The 27,500-nt window shown below is 39.0% G+C and overlaps 1 protein-coding gene across 1 annotated transcript in view; it reads right to left on the bottom strand.

The window, feature by feature from the left end:
- PLCE1 (phospholipase C epsilon 1) overlaps positions 1 to 27,500 on the bottom strand; it is a 702,162-nt gene that overhangs the window by 84,912 nt on the left and 589,750 nt on the right. Inside the window, 10 exon segments of the mRNA XM_053692317.1 lie at position 20,689; positions 21,006 to 21,035; positions 21,037 to 21,135; positions 25,034 to 25,162; positions 25,164 to 25,191; positions 25,321 to 25,436; positions 26,051 to 26,158; positions 26,676 to 26,726; positions 26,729 to 26,843; positions 26,932 to 26,993. Coding sequence (XP_053548292.1) covers position 20,689; positions 21,006 to 21,035; positions 21,037 to 21,135; positions 25,034 to 25,162; positions 25,164 to 25,191; positions 25,321 to 25,436; positions 26,051 to 26,158; positions 26,676 to 26,726; positions 26,729 to 26,843; positions 26,932 to 26,993 — 739 coding nt within the window.

Here is a 27,500-nt window from a genome sequence, read left to right on the forward strand (position 1 = left end):
ATTAGCCAAAAATACTTATAGTAAAAGTTATTATCAATTTTTCTGCGGCATATGCACATATCCGGTTAGGGCCTGTGCACCAGTATTCAAGCTCAGAGAGCTGTCAGTGGTGTGCATTGTGCGCATAGAAAACCCCCAGTGACTCTCTGAGAAGGTTGTAGTGTTTGAATACGGGGTGCTCGGGCCCTCACAGGGAACTGTGGCATATGCCGAAGAAAAATACTAATACACTTTTACTATAAGTATTTTTGCTAATGGAGAGTACTGTATATTGAAAAAATGATTCTACCATTGAAAGCACCCATGCACATTTTAATTTTCTACTTTTCTATCCCTCTTAAATAACATATCATTTTTCCACAGCAGCTTTAAAGGGACAGTGTGCACCAGAATTTTTATTATTTAAAAAGATACATAGTTCCTTTAGTACCCATTCCCTGGTCTTGTATTACGAAAAACAATATATGTTTTACCTCTGTGATTACCTTGTATCTAAGCCTCTGCAGACTGCCCCCCTTATCTAAGTGCTTTTGACAGACTTGCATTTTAGCCATCATGACTAGTACTGTATAATTGTGAAAAACTTTCAAAATGCCCTGAGCTAAGAGGCGGTTTTCAATGGTGCTAGAAATCAGTTTGAGCCTAGCTAGGTTTAGCTTTTCAAAAATACCATCATTCAAACGAAAGCAAATTTGATGATAATAAGTAAATTGGAAAGTGGTTTAAAATTGCATGCCCTATCTGAATCATTAAAGTTAATTTTGACTAGACTGTCCCCTTTAATGCATGACAGTAATACAATAAGACACTTGGATAAATTCATTAACAACCATTATAACCAAAGCTCACAAATCTATACTGGCCTAGCAAGCAGAACATCAACTTGTTGTCTATAATCGTATTCCTGTTTATGGTTGTGTGTCTTGTGAACATTACAGATAGTGGCTAGAATACAAGTAGAGCTTAATCTAGTACTCTGTCTTGCTCTAAGAATAACGCACAATCTGGTATTACAAGTAGTTTTAACCAGAGTATTTTAACTCGACCAAACTTTTTTAGCGCTCCCCAATACTTTGAATGAATATCGCAGCGAGCACTATTAGCGTGCTCACTGAGCTCATATGACGAGCGGTAAGCTAAGTGTTGGGCTCATTCCCCTATAGGATACAATGGTTTATTAATTCTGGCAGAATTAAGGGGATATGTTATAAGACAAGTGGCAGGACTTGGGAAGGGGTGTGAACACTTTCAAGTATATGTGTGTGAAGTATTTTACATTTAACTTTCATTACATTAGTATAGCACAGAAACCACATGAAGAACTCAGTGCTTGAGTGGATTTTATTATGCACCATGCGCACATGTGCGATTAAGTTCATTCCTACAGGAGGAGCAGAAATCCCCACACAACAGAGCTGTAACCCCTCTCCACTTTCCCATGATTCCTAGTCAATGTTTTTGGCGTCCAGCAAGGAGGATGGCGGAACTTGAAGTGCTGATTGACACGTTCATTGACAGGGGTTTCTCAAAATCAATGTGAAACCCATTATCCTGTTCACAGAGCCAGGAATAGGACAGAGGGGTGTTATAGGAGTACAACTGGCAGTGAGAGTAAACCTACTTCTGGAGTTTGTTACTAGCCTGCCTCTGATATCGCTGGTAATGATCCTTCAGCCTCTTCCTGTTGGCCTTGTCTGTGTAATTCTACTCCAGATACCATATCAGTGCATAATACACAGGATGGCAGGGCTGGCCGGGCATTTTAATGCAAACCAGCCTACTCCCACCCCTCCCCGATTTTGGTTTTTAACCCCTTAGTGACCACAGCACTTTCAATTTTCTTACCGTTTGGGACCAGGGCTATTTTTACATTTCTGCGGTGTTTGTGTTTAGCTGTAAATTTCCTCTTATTCATTTTACGTATACCCACACATATTATATACCGCTTTTCTCGCCCATTATATGGACTTTCTAAAGATTACCATTATTTTCATCATATCTTATAATTTACTATCATTTTATTTTTTATTTTTTTTAAATATGACAAAATTGAAAAAAACTCAGTTTTTTTTTTTAACTTTGACCCCCCAAAATCTGTTACACATCTACAACCACCAAAAAACTCCCATGCTAAATAGTTTCTAAATTTTTGTTTTAATGCAATAAGTACAAGTAGCACTTTGCTATTTCCAAAACCATTTGTTTTCAAAATTTGCATACATTTTAACACTTTATCTGTCAGGAATCCCTGAATAACCCTTCACATGTATATATATATATAATATATATTTAGTAGACAACACACCAAGTATTTATCTAGGCCTATTTTAATATATATTTCATGCCACCATTTCACCGCGAAATGCAATCAAATAAAAAAAATTGTTACATTTTAAACTAACTTTTTCACAAACTTTAGGTTTCTCACTGAAATTATTTACAGCTTGTGCAATTATGGCACAAATGGTTGTAAATGCTTCTCTGAGATCCCCTTTGTTCAGAAATAGCAGACATATATGGCTTTGGCATTACTTTTTTGTAATTAGAAGGCCACTAATGCCGCTGCGCACCACAATTGTATTATGCCCAGCAGTGAAGGGTTTAATTAGGTAGCTTGTAGGGAGCTTGAAGGGTTAATTTTAGCTTTAGTGTAGGATCAGCCTCCCACCTGACACATCCCACCCCGGGATCCCTCCATGACCCCCCTCTCAAATAGCTCTCTTTCCTCCCCTCCTCACTATTGTCCAAAGCCATCTTTAGTACTGGCATAAAGTTTTTTTTAAATTAGATATTTTCTGCAGTGTAGGATCCCCCCCTTACCACCCAACCTCCTGAGCCCCCCCCCTCACTATTTGCCACCATTTTGGGTACTGGCTGCTGTGTGCACCTTTTTTCTGTAGTGTAGCTGCCCCCCCCTCAATAATGTTACCCCCTTCCCAGATCCCTTTCCCCAACATTATTCCCCCCACCCTCTCCCACCTTCATCTCCCACCACTTCTTGTTAAAGCAACTTTAAATGGTCGGGCACGCACACTCAAGCGCACAACGCACGCGAGCATCCGCAATTAAAATCCCCCACCTGGCCGGAAGTTCCCAGCAATGGGCAGCCCACCCGCCCTCCCTGCAATGGCTCCCACCCACCAAACGATCGGCACCATCATTGGCCGATGCAGAGAGGGCCACAGAGTGGCTCTCTCTGCATTGGTATGCTTAAAAAAGGGTATTGCAGGATGCCTCAATATTGAGGCATCACTGCAATACCCTAAAAGCGTCTGGAAGCAATCACGATCGCGTCCAAGCGCTTGAAAACCCTGAGGACCGTACAGGGTACCGGCTTTTGGTCATTAAGTGACAGTTATTTGTAGGACGTATCCTTGCACGTCTTTGGACCTTAAGGGGTTTAATTATAACCTAAAATTTGCCAGTATTATGTACTAGCTTCATTTACAAAAAACATTTACATTTATAACACCCTTCTGTTACTGTATTTTGTAAATTTGTTTTAATTAAATAGTATAAAAGTGATACACAAGCAAACTGAGACATCAACAATCATAGAAATTCAGGCACCCACAGATACCAAAAGTCAACCATCAAGAAGAGGTCTTCTCTGTGCCTGACGTTCTTTTCCCTTGGTTAGTCCCACACCACAGAATATGCACTTTTGAAACATTCCTGTACAAATATGATGGCAGGTTTTTTCTGCAACAAACATTGTGGCAGATATATTGGAAGCCCTACCCCATAAAGGCAAATATGATCCCACTTTATATTTACCTCTTTTAGAGGGGAAGCAGACATAGAGAGGCTGGACATGATGCTGGGTGGAGCCCAGTCACCACAGGACCTGTGGACACAGTCCTTAATTGAGACCTCTGAGATCCTGGTAGTTAAGTCCATACCCCAAAGGGGCGGGATGCAGGGAAACCCCAAAATTACAGTTAAACCCGATAGACACAAGATTAACACAGACCACAAGAACAGTGCTATATAGATATATGCAAAAATAATCCATTCCTATTTCTTACATATCCAAGTGTGAGGCTGTCTGGTGCTCGTCACAGAACCAATCCTGCACTGAATGCAAATCCCTCAGAGGAGAGAAAGCTCTGCGGGGAGCCATTTAGCAGCCCACAAAGCCAGCTATTGGGAGGGGACCATTTGATGTAATGCTGGGAGGCAAGACCTGGCTTCCTCACAGAAATTAGGGTGGGGGCAAGACTGGCCCTGACTTGCAGACACAGCATGTTAGTGAGAGTCGGGTCAGGGCTGGCCTTGCATCATGCACAAATAATTAATGCTTGGTGACTGGGTGGGGCTAAGACAACCAACACGGCCCACCGGGTAAGTGCCCTGTATGCCCTATGCTCAGTCCCGGGCTTGCAGGATTGACTCTCGTAGTGGAAGCAGGTCTCTCGCGGTTTGGAAAATATGGTAGAGTTAGTGCTGGCATGTAAATAGGTACTAACACTTAAAGAGCCCCACAGGCTATTAGCATGCACATGTACACATGAGTCACATAGCCTGGGGACATAGTCACCACACGCAGATAAAACCAAATACATTTTTAGACCCTTTTGTGCACTTAACACATTTACAGTAAAACTGAGAGGCCCTGTCCCTATAACTTTACTGCTGCAGGGTTATAGCACACATACTAGAGCTGTGGTCCTCATTCTCAGCAGGCCTCTAAAATGATCAGGACAATTTCTGAAGCTGGGAGTCATTTTAGAAGTTTCTGAATTTCCTTCTGTGCAGGACCTCAGGGGGGTTAACTTTTTCCCACTAAAACAGTGTGCTCTGTTCCTCCTTTCCCTCACAGATGATGATCACACTGCAAGTCTCCTCAGATTATTGGTGGTAAGCACCCTTTAATAGCAAGAGCTTTGCATAAAATTAGGGGAAGTCTCCCCCCGAACAAATTACTGCTTATTCTACCAGAGCAGTCGCCACCTCTTGGGCTTTTGGAAACAAAGCTTCGATTGAACAGATTTGCAAGGCAGCTACTCGGTTATCATAACATACCTTTATCAAAGTACCTAGAGACAGAACTTTTTTTTTCACTTTCTGCGATGAGATTTTTTAGTGAAATTTTTCTGCAGGGTCCATTTTTAAATAAAATAAAATAGTAAATTTGTCAGTTACACTAAAGCACCAGATCAATTGCAATGTGTTGTTAACTGGAGAATAAAGCAATATTTAAAGTTGTATAATCTAGTGCAGTAGTTGAAAATTGCATTGCAAATTAGCTGCAGACAAAAAAAAGTAATTGTAAAATGTCTCTTGAATTAATTTGTTTCCTTTTTCTCTTAGTCTAACATAGAAATGTAGTAATAAAAAAGGTGCATTGCTCAATACGAACATCTTACATTCAGAGGAAAACAGCTTGAAAAGCTAGAGAACAAGCTTGCAAAAATCTCAGAGCCAGACAACATCAATGCACTGCTGCTTTGCAGCACTAATGCATATTTGATTGTTTGTCTTCTAACCAAACTTTGCTCTGGATGCACTGTGTTAAGGAATAACGTATACAATGCAGCCAGAGAACAGCTCTGTTTAAAAAGAACAGCCTAATGTGGAGCAGTGCTGAAAGTTAAAGTGCTAACAGTTCCTGTCTTTCTGCAGACATGCTGCATTTTCTGCGATTGACATCTCAGATCACTTCTATGTTCTGCCTTGGGTCAAAGTCTACCATTTTTATGTTTGTATCTTCTGAGGCTGCTTTTGGTAGGAAAGATCTGCAGGCATTAGTGCCTGTTTAGTACCCGATACCTGCCTTAATTATTTTTCCCACCCTATTTCATGATGATCTTGTGGACCATAACTTCACAGCTTGGATTAGGATCCACTTGTGATGGCTCATAGACTCTCACCATCTTATGATTATTTTTTTTTATAATTACCTGATAAAGTTTATTTATTTCATGATGGTGAGAGTCCACAAGCGCAGTACTAGTTTGCACTTCTTTTACCCCCCGCTTTTTCTTTCCTACTTTCAGATTTTCTCCTTTCTCTTGGCCATATGTATGGCAAAGGAATTTTGGGAGGAATTAAACTCTGTTGTGCAAGGTGTTTTGCCTCCCCCTATAGGGACTGGTGGACTTAGAGGGAACCTTGATGGCTCACAGGACTACTCACCATTATGAGAAAAAACATTTTTTTCAGGTAAGCATAAATTTAGTTTTTAAAGATTCAGCGTGCACTAGTGCATGGTTTCTCAACTACAGCCCTCAAGTTCCCTTAACAGCACCAGATTTTAACAATATCGAACTAGAGCACAGGTAAAATAATTAGCTGAACAGTAAACCATGTTTACTACACCTGCTGTAGTTGAGAATTACTGCACAAGATTATTACTCAAGAGATTAAAAATACATACTTTGATAATATAAGCACAAAAACAGAAGAGCTATTGATTGTGCTGAGCGATACTTATAAACAATAGCAATAATATTTGTGTGCTATACTTGTAATCTAGTCCAATGTTAATTTAATTTTTATATATAAAACTAAGCCACATACAAAACACCACATAACAGAAACACAAAATGTTTAAATGTTCTTTAATTAACATAGGGTTGCCACCTCTTCTGGAAGAAAATACAGGCCTAGATTTAGAGTTCGGCCGGTAGCCGTCAAAACAGCGTTAGAGGCTCCTAACGCTGGTTTTGACCGCCCGCTGGTATTTGGAGTCAGTGATTAAAGGGTCTAACGCTCACTTTGCAGCCGCGACTTTTCCATACCGCAGATCCCCCTACGCCATTAGCGTAGCCTATCTTTACAAAGGGATCTATTCTAACGCTGGTATTTATGATTCGTTTCTGCAGTGAGCGTTAGAGCTCTAACGACAAGATTCCAGCCGCCTGAAAATAGCAGGAGTTAAGAGCTTTCTGGCTAACCGCCGGTTTATAAAGCTCTTAACTACTGTACCCTAAGTACACTAACACCCATAAACTACCTATGTACCCCTAAACGAGGTCCCCCCACATCGCCGCCACTCGATTAAAATTTTTACCCCTAATCTGCCGACCGCCACCTACGTATATACTTATGTACCCCTAATCTGCTGCCCTAACCCCGCCGACCCCCTATATTTATTTATTAACCCCTAACTTGCCCCCCACAACGTGCCCGCAAGCTACTTAAAATAAATAACCCCTAATCTGCCGACAGGAGTCCTCACCGCTATTCTAATAAATGGATTAACCCCCTAAACGCTAGTCTAACCCTAACACTAACACCCCCCTAACTTAAATATAATTTACATCTAACGAAATAAATTAACTCTTATTAAAATAAATGATTCCTATTTAAAGCTCCCATACTTACCTGAAACATTAAATCATAATATAGCTACAAATATAAATTACATTTATATTATAGCTATTTTAGGATTAATATTATTTTACAGGCAACTTGGTATTTATTTTTAACCAGGTACAATAGCTATTAAATAGTTAAGAACCATTTAATAGTTACCTAGTTAAAATAATAACAAATTTACCTGTAAAATAAATCCTAACCAAAGTTATAATTAAACCTAACACTCACCCTATCAATAAAATAATTAAATAAACTACCTACAATTACCTACAATTAACCTAACACTACACTATCAATAAATTAATTAAACACAATTGCTACAAATAAATACAATTAAATAAACTAGCTAAAGTACAAAAAATAAAAAGAACTAAGTTACAGAAAATAAAAAAATATTTACAAACATAAGAAAAATATTACAACAATTTAAACTAATATCACCTACTCTAAGCCCCCTAATAAAATAACAAAGACCCCCAAAATAAAAAATTCCCTACCCTATTCTAAAATACAAAAATTACAAGCTCTTTTACCTTACCAGCCCTGAACAGGGCCCTTTGCGGGGCATGCCCCAAGAATTTCAGCTCTTTTCGCCTGTAAAAAAAAACATACAATACCCCCCCCCCAACATTACAACCCACCACCCACATACCCTAATCTAACCCCAAACCCCCCTTAAATAAACCTAACACTAAGCCCCTGAAGATCTTCTACCTTGTCTTCACCTCACCAGGTATCACCGATCCGTCCTGGCTCCAAGATCTTCATCCAACCCAAGCGGGGGTTGGCGATCCATAATCCGTGCTCCAAAGTCTTCCTCCTATCCGGCAAGAAGAGGACATCCGGACCGGCAAACATCTTCTCCAAGCGGCATCTTCTATGTTCTTCCATCCGATGACGACCGGCTCCAATCTTGAAGACCTCCAGCGCGGATCCATCCTCTTCTTCCGACGACTAGACGACGAATGACGGTTCCTTTAAGGGACGTCATCCACGATGGCGTCCCTCGAATTCCGATTGGCTGATAGGATTCTATCAGCCAATCGGAATTAAGGTAGGAATTTTCTGATTGGCTGATGGAATCAGCCAATCAGAATCACGTTCAATCCGATTGGCCGATCCCATCAGCCAATCAGATTGAGCTCGCATTCTATTGGCTGATCGGAACAGCCAATAGAATGCGAGCTCAATCTGATTGGCTGATTGGATCAGCCAATCGGATTTGAACTTGATTCTGATTGGCTGATTCCATCAGCCAATCAGAAAATTCCTACCTTAATTCCGATTGGCTGATAGAATCCCTATCAGCCAATCGGAATTCGAGGGACGCCATCTTGGATGACGTCCCTTAAAGGAACCGTCATTCGTCGTCTAGTCGTCCGGAAGAAGAGGAATGGATCGCGCGCTGGAGGTCTTCAAGATGGAGCCGGTCGTCATCGGATGGTAAGAACATAGAAGATGCCGCTTGGAGAAAGATGTTTGCCGAGTCCGGATGTCCTCTTCTTGCCGGATAGGAGGAAGACTTTGGAGCACCGGATTATGGATCGCCAACCCCCCGCTTGGGTTGGATGAAGATCTTGGAGCCAGGACGGATCGGTGATACCTGGTGAGGTGAAGACAAGGTAGGAAGATCTTCAGGGGCTTAGTGTTAGGTTTATTTAAGGGGGGTTTGGGTTAGATTAGGGGTATGTGGGTGGTGGGTTGTAATGTTGGGGGGGGGGTATTGTATGTTTTTTTTTACAGGCAAAAGAGCTGAAATTCTTGGGGCATTGCCCCCGCAAAGGGCCCTGTTCAGGGCTGGTAAGGTAAAAGAGCTTGTAATTTTTGTATTTTAGAATAGGGTAGGGAATTTTTTATTTTGGGGGTCTTTGTTATTTTATTAGGGGGCTTAGAGTAGGTGTAATTAGTTTAAAATTGTTGTAATATTTTTTCTTATGTTTGTAAATATTTTTTTATTTTCTGTAACTTAGTTCTTTTTTATTTTTTGTACTTTAGATAGTTTATTTAATTGTATTTATTTGTAGCAATTGTGTTTTAATTAATTATTGATAGTGTAGTGTTAGGTTAATTGTAGGTAATTGTAGGTAGTTTATTTAATTATTTTATTGATAGGGGTAGTGTTAGGTTTAATTATATCTTAGGTTAGGATTTATTTTACAGGTAAATTTGTAATTATTTTAACTAGGTAACTATTAAATAGTTCTTAACTATTTAATAGCTATATGTACCTAGTTAAAATAAATACCATGTTGCCTGTAAAATAAATATTAATCCTAAAATAGCTATAATATAAATGTAATTTATATTGTAGCTATATTAGGATTTATTTTACAGGTAAGTATTTAGCTTTAAATAGGAATCATTTATTTAATATGAGTTAATTTATTTCGTTAGATAAAAATTATATTTAAGTTAGGGGGGTGTTAGTGTTAGGGTTAGACTTAGCTTTAGGGGTTAATACATTTATTAGAATAGCGGTGAGCTACCGGTCGGCAGATTAGGGGTTAATAATTGAAGTTAGGTGTCGGCGATGTTAGGGAGGGCAGATTAGGGGTTAATACTATTTATTATAGGGTTAGTGAGGCGGGATTAGGGGTTAATACATTTATTATAGTAGCGCTCAGGTCGCTTGGCAGATTAGGGGTTAATAAGTGTAGGTAGGTGTCGGCGACGTTGTGGGGGGCAGATTAGGGGTTAATAAATAATAACATGGGGTCGGCGATGTGTAGGGCAGCAGATTAGGGGTACATAGGGATAACGTAGGTCGGCGGCGGTTTACGGAGCGGCAGATTAGGGGTTAAAAGTGTAATGCAGGGGGTCAGCGATAGCAGGGGCGGGCGCAGATTAGGGGTTAATAAGTGTAAGATTAGGGGTGTTTAGACTCGGGGTACATGTTAGAGTGTTAGGTGCAGACGTAGAAGTGTTTCCCCATAGGAAACAATGGGGCTGCGTTAGGAGCTGAACGCTCGCTCTTTTTGCAGGTGTTAGGTTTTTTTTCAGCTCAAAACAGCCCCATTGTTTCCTATGGGAGAATCGTGCACGAAGCCCGTTTTTGAGGCCGGGGCCGCGTCCGTAAGCAACTCTGGTATCGAGAGTTGCATTTGCGGTAAAAATGCTCTACGCTCCTTTTTTGGAGCCTAACGCAGCATTTGTTTGAACTCTCGATACCAGAGGTTAAATTTATGGTGCGGCCGAAAAAAACCCCCCCGCGGAGCGTTAACAGCCCCTTTTACCGCCGAACTCTAAATCTAGGCCCACAGCATGCTCATTGGCACAAATTTGCATAAATAATTATACAGCATAAATCAGGAATAAAGTTGCTAGGATTGATTTTAAAATTATCATTTGTTTATTAATTAGATTCAAACAACACACTTTTGATCATTAACAGCATCTTTATTTCTATATTTAATCTTTCTTTTTTTTCAACTTTAATGTGAACCTTAAAAAATACTAGCCATGGGGCCAGATTACAAGTTGTGCGTTCAATTTTTTGGGGGCTTTGGATATTGCAACCGCACTAATTTCTTCTCCCCAATGACATAATGGGGTGCGCTTGAAAAAAAACCTGAGTTATCACTCGAGAACTAACCTGACCAATGTGCTATATCCAACTGCACTAAACCTGAAGGTGCACTAGAAAAACATAATTTATGTCTTACCTGATAAATTCCTTTCTTCTGTAGTGTGATCAGTCCACGGGTCATCATTACTTCTGGGATATTACTCCCCACAACAGGAAGTGCAAGAGGATTCACCCAGCAGAGCTGCATTAGAGCTCCTCCCCCTCTACGTCACTCCCAGTCATTCGACCAACGGACCAACGAGAAAGGAAAAAGCCAAGGGTGAAGTGTGACTGGAGTATAAAATAACAAATATTTACCTGCCTTAAAATCAGGGCGCGGCCGTGGGGACTGATCACACTAAAGATGAAAGGAATTTATCCAGGTAAGCGATAAAATTATGTTTTCTTCTGTTAAGTGTGATCAGTCCACGGGTCATCATTACTTCTGGGATACCAATACCAAAGCAAAAGTACACGGATGACGGGAGGGATAGGCAGGGCTCTTTATACAGAAAGGAACCACTGCTGAAGAACCTTTCTCCCAAAAATAGCCTCCGATGAAGCAAAAGTGTCAAATTTGTAAAATTTGGAAAAAGTATGAAGCGAAGACCAAGTTGCAGCCTTGCAAATCTGTTCAACAGAGGCCTCATTCTTGAAGGCCCAAGTGGAAGCCACAGCTCTAGTAGAATGAGCTGTAATTCTTTCAGGAGGCTGCTGTCCAGCAGTCTCATAAGCTAAACGAATTAGCTACGAAGCCAAAAAGAAAGAGAGGTAGCGGAAGCTTTTTGACCTCTCCTCTGCCCAGAGTAAATGACAAACAGAGAAGACGTTTGTCGAAATTCCTTAGTTGCCTGTAAGTAAAATTTTAGAGCACGGACTAAATCCAGGTTGTGCATTAGACGTTCCTTCTTTTGAAGAAGGATTTGGGCATAAAGAAGGAACAACAATCTCTTGATTGATATTCCTGTTAGTAAACTACCTTAGGTAAGAACCCAGGTTTAGTACGCAGGACCTACCTTATCCGAATGAAAAAATCAAATAAGGAGGAAATCACAATGTAAGGCTGATAATTCAGAGACTCTTCGAGCCGAGGAAATAGCCATTAAAAATAGAACTTTCCAAGATAACAAACTTTATATCAATGGAATGAAGGGGTTCAAACCGGAACGCCCTGTAAAACATTATGAACAAGGTTTAAACTCCATGGTGGAGCAACAGTTTTAAACACAGGCTTAATCCTGGTCAAAGCCTGACAAAAAGCCTGGACGTCAGGAACTTCTGACAGACGTTTGTGTAACAGAATGGACAGAGCTGAGATCTGTCCCTTTAATGAACTAGCAGATAAACCCTTTTCTAAACCTTCTTGCTAGAAAAGACATATCCCTAGGAATCCTAACCTTACTCCAAGAGTAACCTTTGGATTCACAACCAATATAGGTATTTACGCCAATCTTATGGTAATCTTTTCTGGGTAAACAGGTTTCCTACGCCTGTATTAAAGGTATCAATAACTGACTCAGAAAAACCCACGGTCTTGATAAAATCAAGCGTTCAATTTCCAAGCAGTCAGCTTCCAAGAAGAAGTTAGATTTTGATGTTTGAAGGGACCCCTGTATCAGAAGGTCCTGCTTCAGAGGTAGAGACCAAGGTGGACAGGATGACATGGTCCCACCAGGTCTGCATACCAAGTCCTGCGTGGCCACGCAGGTGCTATTAGAATCACTGATGCTCTCTCTTGTTTGATTCTGGCAATCAATCGAGGAGAGCAACGGGAAAGGGTGGGAAACACGTAAGCCATCCTTGATGTCCCAAGGTGCTGTCAGAGCATCTATCAGGACTGCTCCTGGATCCTTGGATCTGGACCCGTAACGAGGAAGCTTGGCGTTCTGTCGAGACGCCATGAGATCTATCTCTGGTTTGCCCCCAACGTCGCAGTATTTGGGCAAAGACCTCGGATGAAGTTCCCACCTCCCCCCCGGATGAAAAGTCTGACGACTTAAGAAATCCGCCTCCCAGTTCTCCACTCCGGGATGTGGATTGCTGACAGGTGGCAAGAGTGAGACTCTGCCCAGAGAATAATCTTTGATACTTCCATCATAGCTAGGGAGCTTCTTGTCCCCTCCCCTGATGGTTGATGTAAGCAACAGTCGTGATGTTGTCCGACTGAAACCTGATGAACCCCCCGAGTTGTCAACTGGGGCCAAGCCAGGAGGGCATTGAGAACTGCTCTCAATTCCAGAATGTTTATTGACAGGAGACTCTCCTCCTGACTCCATTGTCCCTGAGCCTTCAGGGAATTCCAGACGGCACCCCCAACCTAGAAGGCTGGCGTCTGTTGTTACAATTTGTCCAGTCTGGTCTGCTGAACGGCATCCCCCTGGACCAGATGTGGGCCGAGAAAGCCACCATAGAGAGATTTGCTGGTCTCTTGATCCAGATTTCAGAGAAGGGGATAAGTCTGAGTAATCCCCATTTCCACTGACTTAGCATGCACAGTTGCAGGTGGTCTGAGGTGTAAGCGTGCAAAGGGGTACTATGTCCATTTGCCGCTACCATTAAGCCGATTACCTCCATGCTTTGAGCCACTGACGGGTGTTGTATGGAATGAAGGGTGCGGCATGCACTTTGAAGTCTTGTTAGCCTGTCTCCTCTGTCAGGTAAATCTTCATTTCTACAGAAATCTTAAGAGTCCCCAGGAAGGGAACTCTTGTGAGTGGAACGAGGGTGAACTTTTCTTTTCGTTCACCTTCCATCCATGTTGACCTTAGAAATGCCAGCACTAACTCTGTATGAGAACTCTGGCAGTTTGAAAGCTTGAAGCTTGTATCAGAATGTCGTCTAGGTATGAGCTACCGAGATTCCCCGCGGTCTTAGTACCCGCCAGAAGAGCACCCAGAACCTTTGTGAAGATTCTTGGAGCTGTAGCCAATCCGAATGGAAGAGCCACAAAACTGGTAATGCCTGTCTAGGAAGGCAAACCCTTAGGTACCGATAATGTCTTTGTGAATCGGTATGTGAAGTGTAAGCATCTTTTAAATCTACAGTGGTCATGTACTGACCCTCTTGGATCATAGGTAAAATTGTGTCCGAATAGTCTTCCATCTTGAAACGATGTGAACTCTTAGGAATTTGTTTAGGATCTTTAAGTCCAGGATTGGTCTGAAAGTTCCCTCTTTTTTGGGAACCCACAAACAGATTTGAGTAATAACCCCTGTCCCCTGTTCCGATCGTGGAACTGGATGGATTACTCCCATTAACAAGAGCTCTTGTACGCAGCGTAGAAACGCTCTTTCTTTGTCTGGATTGTTGACCAATCTTGACAGATGAAATCTCTCTCTTGGAGGAGAGTATTTGAAGTCCAGAAGGTATCCCCTGAGATATTATCTCTAGCGCCCAGGGATCCTGGACATCTCTTGCCCAAGCCTGGGCGAAGAGGGAGAAAGTCTGCCACCCCACTAGATCCGATCCCCGGATCGGGGGCCCTCAATTCATGCTGTTTTAGGGGCAGCAGCAGGTTTCCTGGCCTTCTTGCCCTTGTTCCAGGACTGGTTAGGTTTCCAGCCTTGTCTGTAGCGAGCAACAGCTCCTTCCTGTTTTGGTGCAGAGGAAGTTGATGCTGCTCCTGCTTTGAAATTACGAAAGGAACGAAAATTAGACTGTCTAGCCTTAACTTTGGCTTTGTCCTGAGGCAGGGCATGGCCTTTACCTCCTGTAATGTCAGCGATAATCTCTTTCAACCCGGGCCCGAATAAGGTCTGCCCTTTGAAAGGTATATTAAGCAATTTAGACTTAGAAGTAACATCAGCTGACCAGGATTTTAGCCACAGCGCCCTGCGTGCCTGAATGGCGAATCCTGAATTCTTCGCCGTAAGTTTAGTAAGATGTACTACGGCCTCCGAAATGAATGAATTAGCTAGTTTAAGGACTCTAAGCCTGTCCGTAATGTCGTCCAGAGTAGCTGAACCAATGTTCTCTTCCAGAGACTCAATCCAGAATGCCGCTGCAGCCGTGATCGGCGCAATGCATGCAAAGGGGTTGCATATATAAAACCTTGTTGAACAAACTTTTTCTTAAGGTAACCCTCTAACTTTTTATCCATTGGATCTGAAAAAGCACAGCTATCCTCCACCGGGATAGTGGTACGCTTAGCTAAGGTAGAAACTGCTCCCTCCAACCTTAGGATCCGTTTGCCATAAGTCCCTTGTGGTGGCGTCTATTGGAAACATTTTTCTAATATCGGAGGGGGGTGAGAACGGCACACCGGGTCTATCCCACTCCTTAGTAACAATTTCAGTAAGTCTCTTAGGTATAGGAAAACCTCAGTACCTCGTCGGGTACCGCAAAATATTTCTATCCAACCTACACATTTTCTCTGGTATTGCAACTGTGTTACACATCATTCAGAGCCGCTAACTCACCCTCCCCTAGTAATGACACGGAGGTTTTCCAGTTTAAATTTTAAATTTGAAATATCTGAATCCAGTCTGTTTGGATCAGAACCGTCACCCACAGAATGAGCTCTCCGTCCTCATGTTCTGCCACCTGTGACGCAGTGTCTGACATGGCCCTAATATTATCAGCGCACTCTGTTCTCACCCCAGAGTGATCACGCCTTACCTCTTAGTTCTGGTAATTTAGCCAAAACCTCAGTCATAACAGTAGCCATTATCCTGTATGTGATTTGTATTGGCCGCCCCAGCATGTACTCGGCGCTACAATATCACGCACCTCCCTCTGAGCGGGAGATGTAGGTACTGACACGTGAGGCGAGTTAGTCGGCATACTCTCCCACTCGTTGTTGGTGAAATTTGTTCAATTTGTACAGATTGACTTTTATTTAAAGTAGCATCAATACAGTTAGTACATAAATTTCTATTGGGCTCCCACCTTTGGCATTGCAACAAATGACACAGGTATCATCCTCTGAATCAGACATGTTTAACATCACTAGCAAATAAACTTGCAACTTGGAAATACAATTCAATTAGAAATAATATTAAAAACGTACTGTGCCCTTTAAGAAGCACAGAAGATCTATGACAGTTGAAAATTAATAAATTGAGACAGTTATAGCCTCAATCTTGTAAACAACACAACTTTAGCAAAGGTTTAATCCCATTAGCAAAGAAAACAAATTCTGAAAGCAGGAAACAAATTACAGAATAAACGTTTTTTTATCTCAGTCAAACTACAATTCTCACAGCTCTGCTGAGAGAAATTTACTCCCTCAAAATAAGTTTTGAAGACCCCTGAGCTCTGTAGAATGACCGGATCATGCAGGGAATACAATGAGTTGCTGACTGAAATATTTGATGCGTAATAAAAGCGCCAAAAAACCGGCCCCTCCCCCTTCACACACAGCAGTGAAGGGAGAACAGAAACTGTCAGAAAACAGATTAAGCAACTGCCAAGTGGAAAAATAGTTGCCCAAAACATTTATTCACTCAGTACCTCAGTAAATGAAAACGATTTTACATTCCAGCAAAAACGTTAAAACATAATCTCTAGTTATCTAAACTGCTTTATGTATTTCTTACCAGTGTAATTCTAGTGAAGTACCATTCCACCAGAATACTGAAGTGTAAAGTATACATACATGACATTATATCGGTATGGCAGGATTTTCCTACATCAATTCCATTGTCAGAAAATAAAAGATGCTACATACCTCTATGCAGATTATCTGCCCCCGCTGTCCCCTGATCTGAAGTTTACCTCTCCTCAGATGGCCGAGAAACAGCAATATGATCTTAACTACTCCGGCTAAAATCATAACAAAAACTCTGGTAGATTCTTCTTCAAACTCTGCCAGAGAGGTAATAACACACTCCGGTGCTATTTTAAAATAACAAACTTTTGATTGAAGATAAAAAAACTAAGTATAATCACCATAGTCCACTCACACATCCTATCTAGTCGTTGGGTGCAAGAGAATGACTGGGAGTGACGTAGAGGGGAGGAGCTATATGCAGCTCTGTGGGGGAATCCTCCTTGCACTTCCTGTTGGGGAGGAGTAATATCCCAGAAGTAATGATGACCCGTGGACTGATCACACTTAACAGAAGAAAATACTTTAAATTCTTATGTTCTTCAAATAGAAGAAAATACTCTTTATTTTAATATATATATATATATATATATATATATATATATATATATATATATATATATATATAAATAAATAAATATATATATATATATATATATATATATATATATACATTTTTTCTAAAATATATATCCACATCTATATATCTATATGAATATATACAGATATATTTACATATAGATAAAAATAACTTTTTTTTCTTTGTGAAGAACATAGAAAATTAAAGTATTTTTTATTCAAAACACATTAAAAATGAATAAAAATAATATTGCAAATTTAAAGATATTTGACTGGGATATACAGTATCCCACAAAAGTGAGTACACCCCTCACATTTTTGTAAATATTTTATTATATCTTTTCATGTGACAACACTGAAGAAATTACACTTTGCTACAATCTACAGTAGTGAGTGTACAGCCTGTATAACAGTGTAAATTTGCTGTCCCCTCAAAATAACTCAACACACAGCCATTAATGTCAAAACCGTTGGCAACAAAAGTGAGTACACCCCACTAAAATTGGGCTCAATTAGCCATTTTCCCTCCCCAGTGTCATGTGACTCGTTCGTGTTACAAGGTGTCTCAGATGTGATTGGGGAGCAGGTGTGGTTAAATTTGGTGGTATCGCTCTCACACGCTCTCATACTGGTCACTGGAAGTTTAACATGGCACTCTCATGGCAAAGAACTCTCTGAGGATCTGAAAAAAGAATTGTTGCTCTACATAAAGATGGCATTAGGCTATAAGAAGTTGCCCAAGACCCTGAAAACTGAGCTGCAGCACGGTGGGCAAGACCATACAGCGGTTTCACAGGACAGCTTCCTCTCAGAACAGGCCTTGCCATGGTCGACCAAAGAAGTTGAGTGCACGTGCTCAGCGTCATATCCAGAGGTGTCTTTGGGATATAGACGTATGAGTGCTGCAGAGGTTGAAGGGGTGGGGGGTCAGCCTGTCTGTGCTCAGACATCTTGACGCACACTGCATCAAATTGGTCTGCATGGCTGTAGTCCCAGAAGGAAGCTTCTTCTAAAGATGATGCACAAGAAAGCCCGCAAACAGTTTGCTGAAGAAAAGCAGACTAAGGACATGGATTACTGGAACCATGTCCTGTGTCTGATGAGACCAAGATTCACTTATTTGGTTCAGATGGTGTCAAGCGTGTGTGCCGAAATACCAGGTAAGGAACACAAAGACATGTGTGTCTTGCCTACAGTCAAGCATGGTGGTGGGGAGTGTCTATGGTCTGGGCCTGCAAGAGTGCTGTCGGCACTGGGGAGCCACAGTTCATGAGGGAACCATGAATGCCAACTTGTACTGTGACATACTGAAGCAGAGCATGATCCCCTCCCTTCGGAGACTGGGCCGCAGGGGCAAGTATTCTAACATGATAACAACCCCAAACACACCTCCAAGACAACCACTGACTTTGCTAAAGAAGCTAGAGGGTAAAGGTGAGGTTGGGGTGGCCGAGCATGTCTCCCAGACCCTAAACCTATTGAGCACTGTGGGGCATCCTCAAACTGAAGGTGGGGGAGCGCAAGGTCTCTAAAACCCAACAGCTCTGTGATGTCGTCATGGAGGAGTGGAACGAGGAACTCCAGTGGCAACCTGTGAAGCTCTTGTGAACTCCATGCCCAAGAGGGTTAAGGCAGTGCTGGAAAATAATGGTGGCCACACTAAATATTGACACTTTGGGGCCCAATTTGGACATTTTCCACTTAGAGGTGTACTCACTCTTTGTTGCCATACGGTTTAGACATTTAATGGCTGTGTGTTGAGTTATTTTGGAGGGGACAGCAAATTTACACTGTTATACAGGCTGTACACTCACTACTTTGTGTTGCAAAGTGTCATTTCTTCAGTGTTGTCACATGAAAAGATATAATAAAATATTTATAAAAATGTGAGGGGTGTACTGACTTTTATGGGATCACTATAATATATATTATATTATATACTATATATTATATATATATATATATATATATATGTATATAATATATGTATGTATGTATGTGTGCACATACATTTTGTATACATATAGACACATAAATACTCGTGTACAAAATACAGACATGTATACAAACACACATACACATATTAAGCGACACACACAACACACCTATATATATATATATATTTATATATATATATATATATACATACACCACACATGCACACCTGAGCCCCTTCCCAGTCAAAACACCCTTGCCCATTATACAATATCTCTTTTAAACCTTTTTTAAAAAAGTAAATATATGAGTGAAATAATTAATTTTAATTTGTTTATGATGTGTTTTTTAAAAAAAAAAATGTTTTTAACCCTTATTGTTTACTTCAGGTCTCAAGTCAAGCTAAAATATTCTAGCTCAGTTTGGCTTTCACTTAAGCGCAAACTTAACTTTCAACTTATAATACCAGCATTACATAGCGCGGTTGTGATATACCATTGAAAGTATAGGTTGCACCTCGAGCGATGTTGGCCGCGCTAAACCATATATTTATGTTGTACGCTAATGTTAGTGTGGTCCCAGCTATACTGCTTATTGTGGCCCGCTCTATCATTAGTGCCCCAACTTGTAATATGGGCCCATGTCAGCAAAATATTGTGTGGGTGGCAACTGTAAACATAGATGGTGCATTTTTATTTTGATATTTACAGCATAATTTGCTCTGTTTTTAAAAATATACTAAAACTAAAAAGCATTAAAACTATAAAACAAATTAATATTCACAGTTTATTAGATACTTTTAATATTAAAGTTTATTTAATGCATGACAGAAAAAAATAGATACAAATCAACATACTTTTGTCTCCAATATTTAAATATATACACACATACACTTTTGAGCCCATTCCAGTCAAATACCTTGAAACATGCTATATTTATTTATTAACTTATTTTATTTATTTACGTTAATTAACAAATTTTGAACTGGATACATCCATGCACATAGAATATCCATTCAAATGGCCTTTACCCTTCCTGCCGTTAAGAGCAGGAGAAGCATTAAGGACAACAGCTACAGGAAGAGAGTCAAAAAGGCAATCAGAGAAGGAATATAAACAGGCATAAGAGGCAGCAAAAAAAAAATCATAATAAAATAATTATAAAGAACATCCTTGCTTATGAATACAATTTTATTGTTCTAGACAAAGTCCCTGCTGAGGGGATCAACATATTGTCAAATACTTGTACCCTGTGCTTTCCTATTACTACTCCACATTAGGATATGCTGGTGAACTGAGGATATATATGTTTGTTGTTCTTGATGGGTGTATGAACACGTAAACTTTTCCAATAAATTTAACTGCATAGTTGGGTCCAAATTCTCTATTATTCTCTGTTCTAGAGAGACCTATCTATATGTACTGTAAGGACCTCCAAAGATTTTAGAAGGCACGCTTTCAGCTTATCTCGTTAAGTGGGCTCTGGATGGGATAGAAAGACATATACAATATCATGCACCATGACGGCAAGTTTTCAATAATCCAACCCATAGTAAGAACGAGGACATTTGTAATTTGTAAAGAAATGAAGAAATACAGCATTTTATTTTTACACTAAAATGTTCCATTAAGAGTGAAGCAACGCATGTTAAGCAGCCATATTTAATTGCACCAAACAGCACATTCTAGTGTTAAAATGGTTAAATTAGGATTAAATTATATACATTAAGGTTATAAACCCTCCCAAAGAATCAATTGCTCGCTTGATTTTAAACAAATATTGTATTTAGATGAGCATAATACTCTTAACTTTCAAGCCTTATTTCTTCATAAAGACAGTTGACCTCCTTGATAAGTGATTTTTTCATTATCTATAAAATTGAGGAAACCTGCAATGATAAGTGATTATTTCCTTATCTATAAATTGAGGAACACTCATTGCAGCAGCACGACGGTGTATGAATAAACTTATAAATGTATATCATGATGGTATTTTACTGGTCTATTTTTTACATAACTAATGTGATTCCCATAATGTAATTACTCTTTTGCTTACCATCGAAAGAGATTCGTAGTCATAATCATACCTCATCTTCTTCATCGTCTTCCTCTTCGTTGTTGGCGCTGGTGTTTAGTACCTGAGTGCCGTTGCTGGCTTGTGCTTGCATGTTTGCTAGTTGATGAGCCTAAAATTATTTAAAGCGGCAGTAAACACCATGTAATCTTCATGACATTTCTGTTGTGTTAATTTAGAATAACATATCAGCAAAGTCTAACCTTTTTTAAACAGACTAACATCCTTTTCACTGGATTTAATTTCCAATAGCCAAATGCCACCCTAACAGCGCTGGGCTTTAATGCCGCTAGGATGGCATGGAATGCCGTATTTTTTTGGCGTCCCTGCAGCCTCTTTTAATGCAGTTTGGCAAATCGGGGGGGGGGGGGGGGGGGGGTGCGTACCTAGCATCATAGGCAGTCCCCCATGATCTTATACCAGCCTTGAAGTCACGTGATCTCATTGACGATTGCATGATTTAATTTTTCAAGCAAGTGTTTACCCTCAGAACTTCTTTCCAATGTTAAGCAATTTGCCCCTGGATGAAGGGGTTATGTTAGTGTAAAAATAATTGTTTTGCAGTTCTTATCAGCTAAAGCCAATTATAGACAGATATGTAGAAGCTTGAGAAGCTTGCCAGGGTGTATCTCAAGTTCTGGGAGAACTAGAAATTGCACATTTTTCAGAGCTTAATTTATATGCAAAGGGGGCAAAATAAATAATGAACATATATTGCAAAGTCTTTTCATTATTCATAACTAAACATTTTATAAAAAAAAAACCTCAATGTGTTTATTGTCTTTTTAAGGTAAAATCAGATGTACAAGCACATGTTTTAAATGCAATACATGCCTGAAATATCATACAAACTGAAATTGATGAAAGGGTGATAAAAGATAACTCAATCAACTAGGGGAAAAAAAAACACATTTTAAAAATTAATATAGACAGTAACAATTTTAATGCCTTTGGTTAAAGGTACATTTTCTTACAATCAATTTTTGAGTTTCCAACTGGAATATAATATAGCGCTAGCTGGTAAATGGTTTACTGCATGAAATTATGATAAATATTTAAAAAATATAAACATTTTTTTTAAAGGGACACTCTAGCATACAATAAAATGCCCTATTTTGTTAAGATTTTATTTAAAACACCACCTCTTTTTTCTATGTGTCTATCCCTGTAAGAGGGTTAAAGGACCAGTCCAACACAGTAGATTTGCATAAACAACAAATGCAAGATAACAAGACAATGCAATAGCACTTAGTCTGAACTTCAAATGAGTAGTAGATTTTTTTTCTGACAATTTTAAAAGTTATGTCTTTTTCACTCCCCTTGTACCATGTGACAGCCATCTGCCATTCACAAATGCATACACGTACCATGTGACAGCCGTCAGCCATTCACAAATGCATACACACTTATTCTTGCACATGCTCAGTAGGAGCTGGTGACTCAAAAAGTTTAAATATAAAAAGACTGTGCACATTTTTTAATGGGAGTAAATTGGAAAGTTGTTAAAAATGTCATGCTCTAGCTGAATAATGAAAGTTTAATTTTGATTGAGTGTCCCTTTAAACATGTTATTAAAGTGGTTCACACAGTACAGCACACTCCCCTGCCATTGCTGAACAGAAAATGGATGTTAATTGGTGGATAAATATGAATGTTTGCTACTGATTGGCTTACTGTTTGTGACCTTCTAATGATAGGCAATACATTGTGTGTGAGTGTGCCGGTTTTACTTAAAAAAAAACAACAAAACACATAGAAAATATAAAATGCTTCAACAAAATACATTATATTTTTACACTAGAATATCCCATTAAGGGTCACATGCTGTTTAGCCAAACAGTTGCTTTACATTTTTTTACCACTCTTATAATTTTATGTGCTAAGTTTATGGGGTAGATTATTCATGGTGTGATCAGACATGATATGATGTAGTATATCATGTCCGCTGCACATCGATAAATGCCGACAGCATACACTGTCGGCATTTATCATTGCAAACAGCAGTTCTTATGAACTGCTGGTGCATTGCCGCCCCCTGCAGATTAGCGGCCAATTGGCCGCTAGCAGGGTTGTCAATCAGCCCGATCGTATTCGATCAGGTTGATTTTCTGTCCGCGGCCGCAGAGCAGGCGGACAAGTTATGGAGTAGCGGTCTTTAGACCGCTGCTTCATAACTTCTGTTTTCGGCGGAAACAGGTTCATCTAAGCTCCATACGGAGCTTGATAAATCGGGCCCCTATGACTCTGCTTCTTTCTTAGAATACTCAAATGATAGCAAAAATGGCTGGGTTAATATTAGAACAGCATTACACTTCAAACATTTAAAGTGCCATGTTACCCAAATGCTGAATTGCTTGAAAGTGATGCAGCATATCTGTAAAAACAGCCTTGAAAATATAACTTACAAATCTCTATAATAATATTTTACCTTACAATTTCCTCTGTAGCAACATCCCATTGTAAAGGGACTTTAGGTATCCAACTGGGATGCTGGTTCCGGGGCTTGCAGGGGAGCGTGCATCAGGTGTGTGCAGGCACAGTCATGTTATTTACCCCTCAGTTTAAGGAAGTTTATTATGAAATCCCAGGGCAAATGTGAAATCAGCACTGTTGATGCTAATTGGCTATTGTTCTTTTCACGGTACAAAATGACAGTAAAAAGAGTAGCTGAATGGTAACTCACAGAGCGCTTACTCTGGCAAGCTGAAGAAATGTTGAGGTAAAATATCTTCTTTTTTACCTAGAGATGTTGATACAATATTCTCTAGTAAGTTTTTTACAGATGTGCTGTCTCAATTCAAGTGATTTAGCATTTGGGTAACATGTCCCCTTTAATACAGATAATTTTGATGTCCCTTTCATTAAAAGGTTTTATAAAGGGCCATAATCAAATACACAACATCATAAGGAGGAATCACCCCCTTGTACAAAATGATTCAATCATAGGCAATTTAGTGCCGGCCTTACCTAAATTTGTTTCTAAATAGGTCAGAAATCTGAAATTGATTTGGACCTCCAGTGAAATTAAGATATAATACAAACATATAAAGATAAGGATTTATAGGATGTAAATGGTTTTATATCTTTGCTATACATGTAGGGCATATATATTTAATTATCCACATTGTTGTACTTTCATGAGTTTCAAAGTGTCATGATTTAGAAGAGGTAGGTATGTATTTATACATTTAAATCATAGTCAACTTTTCTTCTACTAAAGTATTGAATAATTTGTAAAAATAAAAATAAAATAAGATCTGCAGAGGCCTATGTAAAATAACGATTTAGAGAACTCTATATGTAACAAAAATATTTGCGTGTTATCTTACAGAAACTGATTTACTAAAGTGCGAGTTGGGAAAAAAACAGCGATGCTGGATAACAAAGGAATTAAAGAGATTTGTTTTGTTGGAGAATTTCCCAAAACTCTTTGTGAATCTAAGCCAGCCAATCTAAGCCAATTTTATGAAGCAGTCAATGCTGCTTACTCTACGCAAATCTTCAGGCTTGCCTAGGGTTGCCACCCCCTCCCTTAAAATACAGAACACTTATAAGTTACACATGCTGCAGGGTGTGCAGGGAGTAATATGAATAGTGCTGTTCCTCCCTGCACACCCTGCAGCATGTGTAACTCATAAGTGTCCAGGAAAACATGGCTGAGGTGGCAACCCTAGGCTTGCCAGAAACAAGAGTTAAGAAGCAGCGGTCATGAGACCGCTGCTTCTTAACTTGTCCGCCACCTCTGAGGTGGCGTACAGCAATCATCCCCGATCAGATACGATCGGGATAATTGACACCCCCTGCTAGCGGCCAATTGAAATGCTTGTGCAATGATACATGCAGACAAGAGTATGCTGTCGGCATTTAGTGTTGATGGGCAGACATGATCCGCTACAGCGAATCATATCCGTCCGACATTTAATAAATCGGCCCCATTATCTTATTTTAGCTATTTCATTATTAAAAAATTTACATATTAGTGAGAAAACTTGATTTTATAGTGAACTTACTTTCTGCTTTAAAATATCCACGGGTGTCTGGTGGGCTTTGAGCTTCTTGTTTTTCAGAAGTACTTTCTTCTTTAATTGCCAAGGTGAAGGGAGCATAGGATCATCGGAGAAATCACTCTCAAATAAAAAACTTTGTGACCAATTTCTCACCAAAGACACTCTAAAAAATAAATATAAAATATAATTTTTAAGAGATTTAAAAAATTATTTACAGAAGAATAAAAAAAACCCCATAGACAATGACTTGAAGGAAAGAGAAGGTGATAAAAATAAAATACTAATTTTACCTTAAAATGTCTGCCATTTTTCGCTGCTGTGGTAATGAACAGTGGTTCTCTATAGACAGTACAATAGGCATTTCAGATTTAATGAATGCATTACGGTCAATTGCTTCAATCACATCCTGCAAAATAATAAATACAATTGAGCTGAAACATGTGACAACTGCAAAATCAATACACGGCAATGGCCGCAATATCTGACTAATACAGTATACAGGTACAAATGCCCAAATCCGGAATTCCCAAATATTTTTTTTTCTTAAATGCTAACTTTTTAATTAATATGCAAATAATGGTCTATATTTATTTAAAACAACAAACATGGCCTTTTTGATTACAATGCTGTACTACCTTTTCTGATGATATATGTATGTATGTATGCAAAATTATTAAAAATTATATAAAACTATCTTTAGGTTGTATGTATAAGCTGTATAATGACATGTAAATATTGCCTAAATGACATAAGATATTGTTGTTTGCACTTCATTCCAAAATACAAACTATACTAAAATCTAATCCTTTTTCGGGCCCAAGCAGTTTGGATAAAGGGGTTTCTACCGGTATTCCATTCATGATATTTGCGATTAGGTTTTGATTTTGGGTGTTAAAGAAATTTACAGATATGCCAATTACGTATTTCCAGACACTGGGGTTAAATCTTTTTTTCCCCCCAAATAAACATAGATCCAACTACACTTTATTTTTCTATGTCACAAACAACTAATTCACATACCTTAAAGGGTATTTTTGTTGTTAGTGTATGACCATGATATATAATAGGCATTCCATCATCTCCATCCCAGCAATCTAATTCAACACTTCTGCAGCCTTGCAAGAGAACCTAAAAAAGTTTTACTTAATCAATTTCAAACATATGAAAGAATACTTATTCTTGCCAATATGTGATGCATGCTTTGTTTTCTAAAAATAACATAACTACGTAAACAGCCTAATATATTCAACACTAGTATCTAACTAGCATGATGAGACAGTGTTTCCTGTGGGGAAACTTTAAATTTAGAAACGTAGGTCAAGCTAACTTGTGTCAAAAATTGTACTCTATGAAGACCAATACACTGTCCCCAAACAAAGCTTAAGTACAGAAATGAAGAGGGGAAAAAAATAGAATTGTCCACACTGGCTTTTCAATGTATTACATTTTCCTGATTTTTTTTAAAATGTTACTACAACGTTAAAAAAAGTTTGAGCCAGTATAATATAATAATAATTTCGGTACGGATACTTGACTTTTACATAAATATATGTTTGACTTTTATAATAAAATGTACATTTTCCCTAACAATTATGTATACGGTGTGATGAGCATTATAAATATTATTATTGTCATTTTTCAGTACCTGACTATAAAGCTCAACGGACGATTCTCCTTTTAGTTGATGGCCAGGTAAAGGTAAGTGTTGTGGGAAGATTCTATGAAATAATAAGATAGTGGAAACTGAAGTTCTTCAACATTTATTTGAGACTCATCGTTTCTTGATGCAAAATTGTCTTTATCCATCAGATACCTAAAAAATAAGGAAAACAGTTGGTATGTAAGAGAATACAAAAAAAAAGAAAGAAAGAACTAGATCAATACAGCTCCATTATTATTACCTTGCAAAGCCTTCAAATGACATAAGACCTTGCTGACGCATACTGATGCTTGGTTCAAATTTCTATTAAAAAAATAATAACTGTTAGACCGCATTACAGAAGTTCCTACAAAATAATATTCAGGATATAGAAGTTTTCATTTTGAGTCAGAAGTTAAATATATAAATTAAAAAGTGAATTTGTGCATTTATATTAAGAATTGTTATTGTGGTCTGAAAAAAAATATTCTCTCTCTATAGAGGAGACACTATGGCTACATATAGCACTGAATATGAATTCAGAACTTAAAATAGAATAAAGGATGATCTAATAGCATGTATAAACTTGAATCATTTTATTTAAAAAATACAAAAAACAAACATTTTAAATTTTCTTAAATGAAGGGAAATTTACACTCAAGAAGCATACTCTTGCCTTCACGTAGTACTCAGGTATTAGTGGAGGAGATAGATTTGTCTGCAGCTGAAAAGTTTGCTACAATGCACAGATGAGAAATTAACCTTACCCAGCTCAGCACATCATATGTTACTTCAAGTGTTAAAGGGACATTAAACCCAATTTTTTTCTTT

The sequence above is a fragment of the Bombina bombina genome, chromosome 9, assembly GCF_027579735.1.
Source record: "Bombina bombina isolate aBomBom1 chromosome 9, aBomBom1.pri, whole genome shotgun sequence".
NCBI lineage: Eukaryota > Metazoa > Chordata > Amphibia > Anura > Bombinatoridae > Bombina > Bombina bombina.